Raw genomic sequence first — 16,137 nt, forward strand, 5'->3', positions numbered from 1 at the left:
AGATTTAGAGAGAGAGAGAAATTGTACACCAGATTAGTCCCGAATTACCCCCTATCCCAATAGTATTTTCTTTTATTATTTTGAAGAGAATGACTTTGGACTGACGATAAGCCAAATTCAAGACCTCGGAGAACCAAAGTCGGGCTCAATTGTACACGGTTGTAGAAGCACCAATAATGAACGATCTCGAGCCTATGCACTCTTCCCAATGGAATGTAGGAAGGCTGCAAATCTGAGGCTGGGATATGGGCTGTTTGGGACTGGTTCTAGGCTGTGAATGAATGCTGAAAATGAATGAATGCATGCGGGTTACCTTCACCGAAGTGCTGTAACAAAACGATGATGATACGGATGCTGAAAACTGGTTGCAAGCAGAAAATACAAGGTTCCCTGGAGGCTGAAAGCTGTGGACTGCCGCGTTTTACTGTTAGAGAATGATTGCTCATGCATTGATGCTCCTAGGGGCTGTAGGATGAAACACTTGCTCCAAAACACTGATGAGAGGAGTGCTCTATGGCTGTAGACTGAAAATGCTGAATGCTGCGTTTTGTTGATGCAATGCTGAATGGTCAAACGTTTATGCTCCTTGTGCGGAAGGCTCAAACGCTTGAAGGCTTTGAAGCTGATTTATGAGATATATCTGAATGATGGAATGGCTGAACTATTTATGTGCACAACATGAGTAAGTCGGCTGGCTGAAACTGGCCAACCGCTTCATGTCTTGCCAGTAAATGCATAAAGGTGATAATAATATGGAAAAATGCTAAATAAATACGAAAAAATATGGAAAAATTACCATATAAAGATCTGATGCTTCTGCAATGGCCTACATGCATATGGGATGACTGCTATACATAAATGCACATATGTCCTAATGCAAACTCTAAGGCTTCTATGACATCTATATGCATGAATGATTCTCTCCAAGTGGGTTAAGAGACTTCAACAGACTGACTCACTCACTATGGCTAAGGAATGACCTACATAGCTCGTGCCTGACATATCCTGGACTGAGGATTACAATGGGGTCTAATACTGTACAATGTTGCACTGATGATGACGAGCCATCTCGTCACCATGCACTATAGTGCAGAGTGCATGTGACAGTACAGGAGCCAGCCAGCTTGGAGGAAGCATTATTCAAACCAGAGGGGAGATATGCAGTCACAGTTTGGCTCAATGTTGAGAAACCACACTTGGGATCTTGTGGATCGTCTTACAAAACAGAAGGTTATTGACACCAAGTGGGTTTGGAAGACCAAGTATAAGTCTGATGGTACATTAGATAAGTACAAGGCAAGGGTCATGGCGAAGGGTTTTGCACAAGTCGAAGGGTTCGACTTTCAAGAGACATTCGCCACCATAGCTAGATTGACTATTCATATAGTACTTGCCTTGGCCATTCATGGGCAGTGTGGTCAGTATTGCAAATGGATGTAAAGTCAACTTTTTTCAATGGCCATCTCAAGGAGGAGATTTATCCACCCAAGTTTGAGATACCTGGTCCAGAACACAAAGTGTCCAGAAAAACAAAGTGTGCAGACTTCAGAAGGCATTGTACGGGCTGAAACAAGCCCCTCCGGCATGGTACCAATGCATACATGCTTTCTTTGTAAGTATTAGTCTTTCTAAATGTCCATCACATGTAAATTTATATATTTTCCCTGAGCAAGGCATGTAGACGATCATTGTTCTATAAACGGACGACCTCATTATGATGAGGAACCATGAAGAGAAGATCCAGCAGACACAGGAGATGTTGAGCTCAGAGTTTGATATGACAGACCTTGGGCTTGTGCATTTTTGTTTGAGGATAGAGGTCTGGCAAGAGTCAATGGAATCTTCAATTCTCAGCAAAAGTATATAGAGACATTTGGCATGGCTGAATGCAAGTCAACGGTTAACCCATGGAGGTTGATGTTAAGCTTTCTGTTGAAGATGCTTCTCCACTTGTAGATATGAAGGAGTACAAGAAGTTGGTGGGGAGTTTGATCTTCTTGTGCAATACACGGCCTGACATCAACTTTGTAGTTGGTGTGCTTAGCAAGTTCTCAAATCAACCCCGAGAGAACCACTAAAAGGCAACAATGCAAGTATTGAAATACATCAAAAGTACCATTGGGTATGGCATCACATACAAATTGGACAATTCTTGGATTTTGTGACTCAGATTGGGTAGGAGATTGTGTTAGCAAGAAATTTGTTTCTGGTTTCTGTTTTCTTATTGGGTCTAGAATAACATCCTGGATGACCAAGAAGCAACCTATAGTGACACTTTCTTCTGCAGAGCCTGAGTACAAGGCAACTTGCTTTGCTTCATGTGAAATAGTCTGGTTGAGGAGGATCTTAGGAGACGTGGATATTGCTCAAAAGGAAGGGACACTGTTGCTATGCAACAATCAGAGTTGCATGGCTATCGCCAAGAACCCGATGTTTCATACATTGAGATACAATATCATTATATCCGTGAGCTAATTATGGATGGAGAGGTGGAGCTTGCCTACTACCCAACATTAGAGAATTGTGTAGACATTGTTACAAAGGCTATGGAGAGAGATTTGTTGGAGCGCCATCTTCATTGACTTGACGTTGGACCGAAGTGATAGTTCATCTATGGGTGGACTTGAGGAGGGATGTTGGAAAAGCATTTGCTCAATGCTCCACCCTCATGTTGTTTCTGCAAATGAAAGATGTGCTCCATTTTGTAAGGCTTTATAAGGAGTAGCCGTTGTGGTGAGCACCCAAGCACATCCATCACTTTCCAATTTAGACACTAGATGGTGACCAAGTGTGGCCAAATGGTTAGGAGATAGCTTATGTAGACTTAACACTCTACCAAGTAAGATGCATGCTTGTGCACACTATGTGACCGCATTAGTGAGTGCTAAACAACAAACCAAGAACACGTTGTTCTCGGATTGTGGAGCCCGCTTGAGAATCTAGATAGCCTCAGATAGCCGTGGGAGCTACGCATGGTCCCAATTAGATGATGTGATCGATTGGCCATTTTGGACCAAGTCGTGAGTTGACCGCATAGTTTCCACGAGTTTCGGAAACGGGGGTGCGGAGCACGGCGGGAAACGGAGTTTCGGAGTTTCGGCCTTCGGGAAGAAACGGGGGAAACGGAGTTTCGGTTTTAGGGTTTAATACATACATATATAATTAATAAAAACATTACAAAAGCTTGAAAAATACATCTTTGCTTAAGTTCAATGTCAAAGACTCAAATGATAGATCAAAATTCAGAAATGACAACTGTAGGCTCAAGCCTCAAAAGAGTCAATACAAAACAAGATCCATCATCCATCATCCATCATCCATAATCCATAATCCATATGTATAGACTATAGTAAATACAAAACATGATCAAAAAATATCCATGTGGCTGGCAGGCTGGCACCTGCTGCTAGCATGACAAAATCCTAGAGCTAAGTGCTCCAAAAATCACTCATCAAGATCATCCATGGAGGAGTCATCCTTCGACTCATGAGAGTCAGGCTCATATGAAGAAATGGTAGGATCGTGGTCCTCTGCCTCTGTTGAAGTGGAAGCGATGGATCCCCCCCTCTGCCTCTGAGAATGGGTGGTGCAGCGGGTGTTATGGCTCGGCACTATCAGCTCCTCATAAAGCAAGGTGTACATATCACGCTCATTCTGTGGGATCTCTGGGATGAACCTCTCCCTCATGATGTCGATCTTATCCACATTCACCTGTGAAGGCTCCGGATGTCGGGCATTCCTCTCAAGGAGCTGGAGGTTGCAATGACAAAACACCAACCGCTCTAGCTGAGCGGTACTCAGCCTATTCCTCTTCTTTGTATGGAAGAGGGCCCAAGTGCTCCAATTCCTCTCACATGGACCCGAACTGCAATCCTGTGAGAGCACTCGAATGGCGATGCGTTTCTGTTATTGAATGCACATACAATTAGAAATTAGAACTAAGTGGAAACAAGAAAGATGCACATTGTACAGTGTACTATGTAAACTGTAGTTAAGGGTAGTGAATTACCAGCGTGGGAGCACAATTTCCATACTTCTCCCACCATGAGACAGGCTGTAGCTGAGTCTCTCGAAGCTTTGCAGTCTCTCGACCAAAGCTCCCTGTCTGGTTGCGAAAGGCCAAGAGATCATCCTCTATACATTTCAGCATGTGCACATTACCAGATGTCAAGTTCCTCATGTATGTCATGAAGCCTTCTTCTAGCTCCTCGTTCTCGTATTGCTCCTCATCTCACCACAAAGGATGCAATACATGTGCTACTGCATGAATCGGCCTGTGAAACCAATCCCATCGCCGATTCCACACAGCCTTGATTTCATCAACCCTTTAGAGATCAAACCATAAGATAAAAAAGGACAAAAAACAAGAGTCAAGAGTCGAGACCAATGTAAAGACTCAAGAGTAAAATAAAGATAAGAAGTAAAGCATGGGTAGCCATGACTGAGGAGACTTACTGCTCTGCTCTCAAGTAGTCTTGCTTGTTGAGAGCCTCCCCAATCTTGTCCATGTACTCGTATAAAAGGCCTAGAGTACTGCCCTCCATGTCTGTAATGCGTAACACTGTGTAGATGGGGTTGAGAGTTTTGATCAACCCCTCAACCTCTACCCACCACTCCTCTCTCATGACATCACGCACAAAAGCTCTTGCCTTGGGGCTCTCTCTCTCATCCCACTCTAGCCATTCATTTGAGTAGACAGTGCGTACCAACTCTCTGCGGACTCGCAGGAGTCTCTCAAGCACAATGAACATGTATGCAAATCTGGTGGCTGCAGGCTGCAATAGCTCAAGAGTGCTGTAGGCCCGATACATGCTCAAGACTTTTGGCCTCTTCTTCACAAACTTCACCATGCTTCGTGCGGTGCAAAAGATGGCTTCAACCCATTGTATTTGACCTATGTCCTCAATCAATAAGTCGAGGCTATGTGATGCACAAGGGGTCCACACAATGGCTGGAAATTCATCCTCTAGCATAGAGCCCATAGACTTACAATTACTTCCATTATCTGTCACCACCTGCACAACATTCTCACGCCCAACTTGCACTATAGCCTCCCTTATATGTGTGCAAATAAATGCACCTGTAACTGTGAGACCTGGGAGGGAGGCATCAATGGCTTTCAAAAACATAGTGCCTTTGCAGCATGACACCAAAACATTGTATACATTTCTCCTGCGTACATCTGACCACCCATCACACAATATAGTGCAGCCATACTTTTTCCATGTTTCCTTCAAGGGCTCTAGCTGCACTTCTATGCATGATTTTTCCCGCTTTAGCTCTCGTGTCCGCAAAGCCTCAGATGTAGGGCCATCCCACTCGCATCCAATGTGGCTGATGGCCCTCATGGTCTTCCTCCATTGATTTGTCTTGGCCACATGAAAGGGAATGGCACACCGTATGAACATCCGGGTGAGCTCCCTAGTTGCCTCTGCAATTGCTTGCTTTTGAAATCCTGCTTGGATGCTAGCCCTTTGTGCAGTAAAAAATGCCGGCGAAGAGAGCACGTGGGTTTCTAAACCCTGGAAAAAATAAAAGTTGGAAACGCCGTTTCCGTTTCCGGAAACGTTTCCACGTTTCGGTGCTCCAGAAACGCCGTTTCTGGAAACTATGGTTGACCGACATGGCCGACCTATGTCCCTGTCAACCTTGGGTACTATATATAGACTAGTTTGGCAACCTTAGTTCATCATCGAGTTCTTTATGTTCAAGCACTCTTGTAAGCAAGACATCCTCCATCCAGAGTTTGTCTAGGCCGCCATCAACGCTCCTTACCCGGAGCACACAGGTGGGTGAATGCCATCAGTTTGCATCAAGTTTTTGGAATCTTGTTCACTCTCCAATTCTTTCTACAATTCAGTGCTTTGTTTCGTGTTGATCCAACTTCCACTATTGTGTATTCTTACATGCCCACAGCAGGCCAACATATAAAAACATTTACACGATCCTTCAAGAGCCCTAACATTTTTAATTAATCACATCAAGACGAATGGCATGGGAAAAGAGAACTCAAAAGGAGAACTCAAGCCTCAGCTTGAGGTGACCAGTTGAAGCACTGTAAGGCAAGCAAACACAAGTTTGTATACTCTCTGAAGCTGACTACTAAGGATCTTAAAGATACCATGGGAGTAACCTTGAAATTGAGTTTTGTCATGACCAAAGAGCTAGATAACATGTTGAACTGCTACAAAAAGGGTTGTACTGCAAATTCTTCAAAAAGGAACATCCTTCTTACAGGAAAATAGCATCAAAGCCAGTGTCACTTCCAAGACAAATAAATCACATAGCATCCCTAGCTGCAATGCGGCATACTATTGCATCTGCTAAAGTAGAAACCTCGAGCTCAAGAGAGGAAACTTTGTATTGCTGCAAGAAAGGTTCACCACTCGATCAGGTGACAACTGCTGAATTTTACAAAGTCTCTCTCTCTCTCTCTCTCTCAATAACAAAATTACAAAATAAAGATTAGCCCCACCTTTTGTATCAAAGACCTGTCTGCTCTTTTCTCCAGCTCTTCAAGATTGATTTCCTTGCCATTCACTAGATTTCTAGCAGCTTGCAACTGAACAATATCACAACCCAAAAAAGAGTGAACAATCAAACTGTGCTAATGTCAAAGCTATCTTAGTCTTCGCAAAAAATGACGTAATCTGGATGCATAGTGATTTTTTGCCAAGTGTAAACCACCAATCAACAAGCATTCACTTGCACAAGTTTTACCCTCGCCTTCAAGTGGTTAGATCTATAAAATGTGCAGAGTAAAACATAAGCGAGTGGATCCCAACTTCATGACAGTCCATTCAACTTCAAACGATCAACTCAATCATGCATAGTTACATTCTATGACATCCCTATCAGTATCCAAGAGTAGGTGCAAGTTTGTGTAAAGAAATGTCCATTGTAGTACACAAAGGCTGAAATAAATCGAAAAGGAGACAAGAAGTTGCTAAGGTTCCCAGTGGGTTAACACAGACAGCGTATCTGCAACTCTCCCCACAACTTCAATGTGCAAGGCCCAAGTAGTCATGAAACATGCTAGGCCTTCCAACCTTGGAAGCTGAGGTAAGCCTTCACTGTATTTGGAAAAACTGCTGCTGTGGATCTGGCTCCATAGTCCCAAAGAAAAAAGATCAAGAGAGTTTAAAGACTTTGACACTGCTGAATTGGCTGGTATGACTGAATGAAGTTCTGGCAAGTGGGTCCTCGATTGGACATGCCTAACAAATGAACAAAGCATTCCCACATCTGGACAAAAATTTGTGTGACCCATGCACATCCCCAGCCATTTAGCGGGTTTATCTAGTTGATCTGCAAATTTATCCTCCTGCATTAGGTCCTCTTGTTGCACTCGAACCATCATGGATGGTGTTAACACCTTGTCTTCAATGAAACTACTCAAGGTTGTCCTTTTGACACTTGATATGGAACTTCTGATAATGCTGGAACATTAAGGCTGATAGGCACCTCATCCACAAGTGTGGTGAACTTGAAGACTCTAGCTTCTTGGAGCTTTGTTGTTGATGTAGCCATTAACACTGAATTCTGAATGTTTAAAAATCCTTCAAAGTTGAAAAGTGGAACATCTTTTCTTCAAAGTTGAAAAGTGGAACATCTTTTCTTTTTCTTTTTCTTTTTTGAAAAAACGATCCTTCTATTAGTTAATGAGAAGACGCCATAAGGCTACAAAGCTCACCTCACAAGGAGGGATAATAAATACAGTGAACACCGGAGCTCCACCCCCGTGGCTGGCCGCTCTCTGGGGGGGGGGGGGGGGGGGGCTACCTAGTAGTACATGCGGGAGGTGAGAAGAGCCAAACTGGAGGCCTGTAGTGCCAAGTGACATCCTCGCCCCTCGCGGTGAGGAAAGGGCCAGGCTGCCAAGTGCGGAGGAACGCCTTGCGGTGATCTCTCATGCGATCCGAGTCGCCCTAAAGTTTCCCCCAAGGTGTGAATGATGTCCACCCAGAGAGCCTGTATGACCTCCGCCGGTGGAGTCGCCTGGCGGTCTATGGCCTCCCTGCATCGGGCTCTCCATATGTGCCAAGCCGTCATGCTGCTGATCATCTCCCATCTGTGCCCGTCCCCCTCCTGGGAGACTGCCGAAGAGAAGTCTGGCGTCGGAACCACCGCCATCGCCCTGTCAGAGACCTGGATGGTCACACTGCCGGGGACGTCCTCGTATCCAAGGGCCGGGCCGCTGTCCGTGGCCCAAGCCACCGCACCCCACGTCACTATCATCTCACCTGGCAAGCCTGCAAAAACCATCCTGAGAGCGCGCTGCCAGACCTGCTGTGCCTGTGGGCAATCCCATAAGCAGTGCCGCTGCGACTCCTGTGCATGGCCGCACCGAGGGCAAGACGCTGGGTGTCTGCCAAAAGCTAGCCAAGCCCCCACAGCCAGTCCTCTATGCGCTGTAAGCCAGAGAAAAAGCGTCACCTTCCGGGGCCGGAAGCTGCCCCAAAGGCCTTGCCAGAAGTCCATAAGGAAGGCAGGGGAGAGCCCCTGTCGTCGCCAATGCTCGGCCGCCGCCGGGGTGCCTGCTATCCTGTGCCTCTGGATCCGCCGCCCCAGCCTCGCTGTGTATTGAAAAAAGGGGGTGCCTGGGCTGGTAGGAGGCAAATAGGGATCTCGCCAAAGCCACTCGCCTGGATCCCACTGAAGGCGAATAAGAGGCCTGCTGTCCCAAGCCCATAATCTCCAAGAATAGTCCTCCCCTATCGAGGCCGGTGAGGGGTCTATATGCCACTGTCTCTGATGAAAGCCGACCACCCGCACCCTCTAAAAGATACAACCCTGGAACTCATCCAAATCTAGTCGGGTCCTCTGAAGCTGGCCTCCCTCTCCCACCTCGAAGGTGAGTGGGGCGACTCTCTCTGCTGAGCCGCAGACCGCTAGAAGGATCTCATGCCGAGTAAAGACGCCCATCCACTGTGGAGGTGGAGGGTCCTGTACTGGAGTCCGCCACTCCCAGGGGATGGCCGCCTCAATGTCCCGCCTCATCAACTCTCTGCCCCTCATCCCGCTGAGTCTCCTCTCCTGAACCTCTAGAGGCAGCTGCTGAAAACATATCCAGTCGTCTAAGGACTGGGCTGGGCCGGAGCTCAACGGGCCCCACGACACATGAGATCGCGATCCAACCATATGACCACTGGGAAGTCGGATCAAGGGGTTCCAGATCAATGGCTACCTCAGGCGCTCCTCATCGGTGCCCGGGGGAGTCTGGAAGAGTGACGGCCTCAGATGCTCCCAGGCCCTCAGAAGGCTAGCTGCAAAACGCTCCTCAAAACCAAGGCCCACTCCTCTGGATCGCTGCTTTGTAAAGATCCACCTGATGCTGGGGGTCCAGGGGCCGCTAAGAGAAGGAGTGCGGCTGAGAATCCTGGAAACAAGAAACTCCTTCCACGGCTCAGCGCCTGGTAGGAGGCCACGAACCACCAACTTGCCAAGCAAAGCTCGGCTCTGACAAATAGGATCAACTATGCCCAGGCTGCCTCTCTCTCTCGGCTGAGTGATCACAGCCCATGCCACCTTGGCCCTGGCGGGCCGCCCGTCGCCACCGGACCAAAGAAAGTTCCTAATGAGCCTCTGCACCTGGCCAATGCACGCCCGAGAGAAGGCCCAGCAAGAAGTGATGTACCACATGGTAGCAAGCAGAACCTGGTTGGCCACAAACACTCGGCCAGCCAGAGATAAACGAGCGGTACTCCAATACAGAAGCTTCTTCCGAATGCTCAGAAGAAGGGGGGCTATCTGCTACTCCGGAGATATGTCAATGCCCACATAGCATCCCAAATAGCGCACTGTAGTGCCGGGGGCCAGCCACTGAAACCCATCAACTGGCCTCCAAGTCGGGGGGGGGGGGGGGGGGGGGGGGGGGGGGGGGGGGGGTGCCAGAACTGACCCACAACCCACACGACTTGTGTCAGTTGATCAAAGCGCCCGAAGCTCTGCAAAACCTGTCCATGGCTGAGGGCCGAGGCGAAGCGGCGGAGGTTCTCCTCCCCTCCCTGAAGATAGACAACAGTGTCATCCGCAAACTCCGAGTCTAGGAGCTCCTCCGCGAGGTGCGGATGGGGAGCTGGAGGCCCCGCAAACCTGTATCCTGTGCCGTCAAGAAAGTGCTCATGGCCTCCGCCACAAAAAGAAAAAGAAAGGGCACCAAGGGGCACCCCTGCCGCACCGAGCGCGAGAGCTGGAACCTCTCTCCGCGCACGCCCTGTATCAGCACCTGGCTATGAGCCGATGTGTAGAATGCAGAGACCCCTCGGATCCACTGAGGGGGGAAGCCCATCCTCTCCATAGTGCCTTCCAAGAAGGCCCAGTCCACCCGATCATATGCCTTCTCGAAGTCGAGAAGGAGCACTGCCAGATCCTCCTGCCGAAATCTAGCCAAAGCCGTAGCCTCCCAGAAAGAGAAGATGTTATCCAGGATGCTCCTATCCTGGATGAAGCCTGTCTGCGTGGAGTGGATGATGTCCGGAAGGTGAGGCTGAAGCCGCCTACTGATCGCCTTAGCTAGGACCTTGTAGGCCATGCCTGGCAAGGTGATCGGTCTCCACTGTCTAATCTCCAGTCTGTCTCCTCCCTCTTTGGGGATCAAGTGAATCAACCCCTCTGCCATGCTGTCCGGCATGTCTCCCGACTCCATGATCTCTTGTAATGCCAATCTGAAACCCCTATGCAAGAGACCCCAGTACCTCTGGAAGAAAGCCACTGAGAGACCGTCCTCTCCTGGGCATTTGCCCCGAGGAAGAGATCATTTTGTTCATAAAAGTATATAAATATAAGGGGTTTTTTAAATACCCCTTGAACACAGGTGATACATAAAACAGTGCGGGTAGGTGCCTGGACTCCAGCCGGAGTCGCCTGTCCGCCAGCCTGTGCTACATGCTGGCGTCTGCGACGGTCCCTGCGGGCCGGGCGTTTCCGCCGGCGAACCGCTTGCCATCCGCCAGCCTCCTGGGTCTGCGCGGCATCCTCCGCCAGGGGGGCCTGCTCATCAGATGATGGCGCCTGCTGAGACGAGCCAGGGATGTCCGGTCTCTGAGGTGGATGGCCACCCCTCGGGACTCCTGAAGGGGGTCCAGAGGCGGCAGAACGTGAAGGATGAACCCCCTTGCGGGGACAGGCGCGTGCGAGGTGGCCCATCTCCCGACAGATGTAGCACTGGCCGGGGAGGCCCGAATACTCCACGCGCTGTATCAGATGTCCTCCAGAAAGACAAGGGAGGAGGATCGTCTTCGGGAGGGACTCCAGTGACGGAACCACAACACGAATGGCCGGGAGTCCTGCTGCCCGAGCTATCACTGAAGCCGCTGTCTGAGGCGTCTCCACCACCTGCCCGAACGCCTTGCCAATGGATGACAAGAGGGGCAAGTACTCCCTGCGGAGTCCAGGAAAGCAGATAGTGATGGGGAAACCTATCACGCCTGCTAGCGGGTCAGAAGCGGGGTCGAAACCGTGAGTCCATCGCGCCAGGAACGCCCGGGATGAGCGGAGGGCAATGGGGCTCCGAGCCAGCACCGTCTGAGCTGCCTGGGGGGACTCGAAATCCACCTGGTAGTAGCCACCTCCCAAAAAATCGACGCTGACGATCTTGGTAGGCACGCCAACGAGGCTGCCTTGCAGAAGGTCGCGAAGCTCTCTCCGCATCGGACGGCTACCCACTATCTTGCAGACCAAGGAGGAGGCCTCAAGAGCGGATACTGTGGAAACAAACAACTGATGATCTGCATCTGTGAACTCCAGACGGAGACCGGAATCGGCAAGGGTAGTCGGAGCGGCTTCCATGGAGTCCTCCATAGGAAAAAGGCCAGAGACCGGGGTCACCAACGGGAGGGACACAGCCCTACGAGGAAACGGCGAGGCGGAAGGAGAGAGGATAGCGGGGGCGGAGCGGGGGGGGGGGGGGGGGGGGGGGAGGGGGGAGCTGAGGCAGGGGAGGAGAAGGGCTTGCACACACATCAATATAGCAGGCGGAGAGAGGGGGGGGGAAGGGCTGGGGGAGAGGGAGGGGCAGGCGACAGGCAGCGAGGGGGTGGGGGGGGCATGCGCAGGCTGAGAGAAGGTGGTGGGGATGGCGCAGTGAGGAGGAGGGAGGGGCTAGCGCAGCTGCACAAGAAGGAGAGGGAGCGAAGGAAAGGCGGGAGCTGGGGGCTCAAGGAGGCGAGGTTCATAGGCAGGCCACCGTGTTTTGACAGATACCAAAGTGGAACATCTTGTGCAATCACTTGTCCAAACTTTTGTAGCCGCTTTGGACCATCCAGCTGGGTCATCTTGGGACATCCTGGCTGGACCATCCACTGGCTGCAACAACATATCTCCAAAGAATTTCCAGCACCAATGGATACATGGGAGGTACATGCAACAGCAAACACCGACTATCATGCCGATTGGCGTCTACCAAAGCTAGGAGATACTCACCGACAGCATCCTTGGATACAGTGGGACTCTCAATAGTGTTAAAAGACACATCAATGGAAGCGTTGCGACATCCTATTCTGCATACATCTTTTCAACTCAGTCCGCTCCTTCATTGTCATCTATTCTTGTTCATTGAATCCTGTAGTCACTGTGTCATTACATCCTGTGTGTTGTCCATCTCAATGTGACTGCTAGGTGTGCACTCCTAGGGAACCAATCATTCTCCTAAGTCACCTTCAAGCCTTGGTCTAAAAAGGACCGACTCCTTCAATCATCTTGTTTGAGGGACTCCTCCCGAGGATCACCTAATACACAGGCATAAACAAGATTAGAGAAACCAAATAAAAGGGGTGCACGCAAGCTCACCACCCAACCGCAGGTTTGCGTCCGCAAACCTCCCCTGAGCCAGGGGCTAAGGTTCCACACCCACGAGTCTATGCAAGTTAGCCTTGGCATCCCATACCACCAGTGCTTGCCCACAAGGACCTTCGGCAAGACTACCCATGATCCACCATGTCCATGGCAAGAGTAAGCCTCTTGGTCCAGGTCTAGACCAAAATGAATCAATAATAACCCAAGACTCACTTATACAGTGCTATTTGCTGTATAAATAACAGTCCAGTCATAAATAGCCAATAACCTTGGATTTATTAAATCTGAACCTTAGCAACCTGAATCCACTTGCTTTCTCTAATCCCAAGGCTCCCCTAACATTAGTTCCTAACTGCACGGATTAGTGCTAGGTACATAACATTCCTCCCCACTTAGAACATTCCCACTCTTGGAAATAAATGAAGGAGAAACCAACTACCTCCACTCTCAATGTATGTTTGTATTTTTTAATGAAAAGCTTTTTAAAAATATGCTTTAAATGTATACTTTTTTAAATCAATAAAATGGTTGTGTGGAGCCGTATGAATAAAGCATAACCTCCAAAACCCGATCCCACCCTCTCCGTCTGCCCATCAGACTCAAGGTGATAAAAAAACACAACTTTGTCGCATCTCCAAATGACCTGCTTAATTGTTGTTGATTTTACACGGTAAGGGCTGATCGTTGGCTTTGCTACAAATCATCATGTTTTTTTTAGCATTAAGCATGATGATGTGGCATTTTTGAAAGGGGTATAAAATTTATCTTTTCTAATTTTAATGTAATTTTTTGGTTGTAAAAACCCGTAGGCTTCCATTGAAGAGTCGTCTTAAAGGAACGTGATGATTCAACCCAAGGAGCACGTCAAGTGGAAAAACGATGCAAGAGGAGGCATCAAGGGAACAATTCGACCATCTTGCAGAAAAATTCCAACCATCATAGGTAGTCTTCCAATATTTAAATTGGGCATCCCCCACTTCCCTACCTGCACCAGGCTTCCTCAATCATGCATGGATGAAACCCTCGGCCAGTCCTTGAATTTAAGCATGGATTGCACAAGTAATCTTTGTTTGCCACTTTTCATGTGTTTTTTTTTTTTGGAAATTGGGGGTTTAAGATAAGATGGGATAAAGAAGCAAAATTGATGTTACCCATGTCTCCTCCTCTTCCATACAAATCAGCTAAATCCGATTTTAGGGTTTTTCTACCTCTAGGACTGAATTAATGATTCTTCCTTTTCTAGGATTAGGGCTAGGTTGCGGGCATCTCACAGGGTGAAAATTTATTTGCTTTGATACCACTATAGGGTGTGCAAATGTGATAATGCAAGTAGCTGCAAATTGGTAGGATCATATGTGGAGAGGGATTATCCACATATTTTTCTTTTGAGATTTCATTATAAATCATGACAATGTTAAGTGCTTTAAATGTTCAAGTCTAAAGCTAAAAGCCTACTTGGAAATTATAAAAAACCATTTTAAAAAAATTGGTGTTTCTTATTTTACCTCCTTTTTTAGAAACATGCGAAATGCGTTTCACACGTTTCCGTTTCAAACATTTTTGGCTGTTATGTTCTTAAATAAGGCCCCAAGAGATACAACTAAAGAGGCACATCCCTTAGCATAGAGGTGTGGCTCTTGAATAAATAGTCATGTCCTTTGGACGTAGAGATGTGTCCTTTGATCAATAGTTGTCTCTTTGAAGAGATCTGTCCTTTAGTGATAACGGTGTGACAAGGTGTGACCCTTCACTGGTGTCCTTCCAATGATTACAAGGATTAAGGGTAATTAAAGGCTGAAATAGAAGATTAGTCACAAACGTGACAATCAAGGGTACTCTCACCCCTCCAACTAGGTAAGTTTTCCTCCGAGAGCAGCCAGCCATGGAGGGAACCACCCCTCCCCAGCTTTTTTTTTTTACTGTTATGAGGGTTCTGCACATGCACACCTAGCTCTCAGGCTGCTGTTTTTTAAACTAATAAGGATCTTTTTTCTGGGAAGAAATTACCAGAAGGTGCAGTAATTGGAAGATGATTTTGAACAAAAATGGCTGTCAATACTGCTTCTGCCCAAAAAGACGGATGAGTCCATGGCTCTTTTATATGGATCTGTTGGTTGATCTTGCTGATCTTCAATGGAGAATCCATCTGGATTTTTATAAGTGAATATATTTCCGGATACTATGAGCTAGGAACTATTGAAAAGACCCCTAAGTGGACAAGTGGTGATCGTTCTGGTTGCCAATGATGCCATAGGTACACCAATGAAAGAATGATTGGAAATTAGAATTCAACCGGATATTTTGGAGAATTATGATCAGTGATACTATGGTTTCATTAAAAGATTGTTTTAAAGACAGTTCAATTTGTGAAACTGGCAATTTCATATTGGGTGTGTAAGTGGTGTGACTATCTAGCTCCAAAAAAGGGGATTTGATATACGCATGGCGTGCATGGGTCCCACTTCGATAACATGACTAGCCCGACCAACGACTCCACGAAAGTCTATGGCATTATTCTAAAAGCATCCAATGATCACCCAAAAGATTCTCCTAAAGGAAGCCTGGGTCCTTTGTACAGACATAAAGAAACTCACATAGACATACTCAACTCAGAAACTCATATCCACAAAGCACTGCTTCAGCTAAAGTAGCTCCATTAGGTTTGATGTAAATGTTTTTTTTTCCTTTGTTTTCCCTTGAGTAGATCCTTTGATAGTAGCAGTTTTTCTCCACCCATAGGCACCAAGTGAGTGCCCGCCCATAGGCACCAAGGGGTGCACGGATGGGGATTCAAACTCATGATCCCCTGTCAAGAGTCACTAACCCACACCGCTGCACTGCCACCCCGTGGGCCTTTGGTGTGTAAATGTTATCAATACACAGTATAAACACAGCAGCCTTCTAAGGAATCCTATACATTGTACCTGAAGCTTCTTAAAATAATATTACATGAGAAACATACAAGTATTAATTGCACTCTTGAGTCTGAAGTAAACGTGGAATTGTACCTGTAGCTTCTTAAAATAAAATCACATGAGAAACATACAAGTATTAATTGCACTCTTGAGTCTGAAGTCTTTTCTATTCACTCGGGTTTCCAGCCTCCCTTAAGATCTAAGATCTCTTTTGACCAAATTTTGTGGCCTTGAGCCTTACTTTAGACTCATTGAAAAGAAGCATCAACGGTGTGCTGAAAGGTGAAGACTAATGGAGAATCTCCGTTTTCTTTTTTAACTGTATTTGCAGAACGAACAATCTTTTCCTTGCAAATAATCTTTGAACTGTCTAGTGAGCAAGGATCAGCCCTTATGAATAATATGAGGTCTAAAATTGCATCAGGAA

At 47.4% G+C, this 16,137-nt stretch overlaps 2 protein-coding genes across 3 annotated transcripts in view; both read right to left on the reverse strand.

Moving 5' to 3' along the window:
- Positions 1–3,122: 3,122 nt before the first annotated feature.
- On the reverse strand, positions 3,123–5,370 carry LOC147632800 (uncharacterized). 2 transcript variants are annotated; one of them, XR_015267172.1, is made up of 3 exons: positions 4,456–5,370; positions 4,010–4,325; positions 3,123–3,903 (listed from the first exon to the last, which is right to left on the reverse strand). XR_015267172.1 is itself a non-coding variant. In XM_086806927.1 (2 exons), the coding sequence occupies exons 1-2, from the start codon at positions 5,346–5,348 to the stop codon at positions 4,232–4,234; spliced, it is 987 nt and encodes a 328-aa protein (XP_086663053.1). In that variant the 5' UTR covers positions 5,349–5,370; the 3' UTR covers positions 3,919–4,231. The 2 variants fall into 2 exon arrangements, 1 of the variants encoding a protein (XP_086663053.1); XM_086806927.1 differs by lacking the exon at positions 3,123–3,903 and having other exon boundaries at positions 3,919–4,325.
- A 642-nt stretch (positions 5,371–6,012) lies between these two features.
- LOC147632801 (uncharacterized) overlaps positions 6,013–16,137 on the reverse strand; it is a 32,194-nt gene continuing 22,069 nt past the window's right edge. The window contains exons 6-7 of the mRNA XM_086807680.1: positions 6,476–6,562; positions 6,013–6,366 (exon numbers count right to left, since the gene is read on the reverse strand). Of these exons, the coding sequence (XP_086663806.1) occupies positions 6,280–6,366; positions 6,476–6,562 (174 nt within the window). The 3' untranslated portion in view covers positions 6,013–6,279. The remainder of the gene's footprint in view (positions 6,367–6,475; positions 6,563–16,137) is intronic.

The sequence above is a fragment of the Cibotium barometz genome, chromosome 13 (assembly GCF_041138505.1).
Source record: "Cibotium barometz isolate CiBa-2024 chromosome 13, ASM4113850v1, whole genome shotgun sequence".
Taxonomy (NCBI): Eukaryota; Viridiplantae; Streptophyta; class Polypodiopsida; order Cyatheales; family Cibotiaceae; genus Cibotium; species Cibotium barometz.

Bases quoted from the DNA above. Each gene is read 5' to 3' on its own strand.
- LOC147632800 (XM_086806927.1), bottom strand. From the start codon at position 5,348: ATGAGGGCCATCAGCCACATTGGATGCGAGTGGGATGGCCCTACATCT. The intron at 4,326-4,455 runs GTAAGTCTCCTC...TGATCTCTAAAG, and splicing joins GACTACTTGAGAGCAGAGCA to GGTTGATGAAATCAAGGCTG.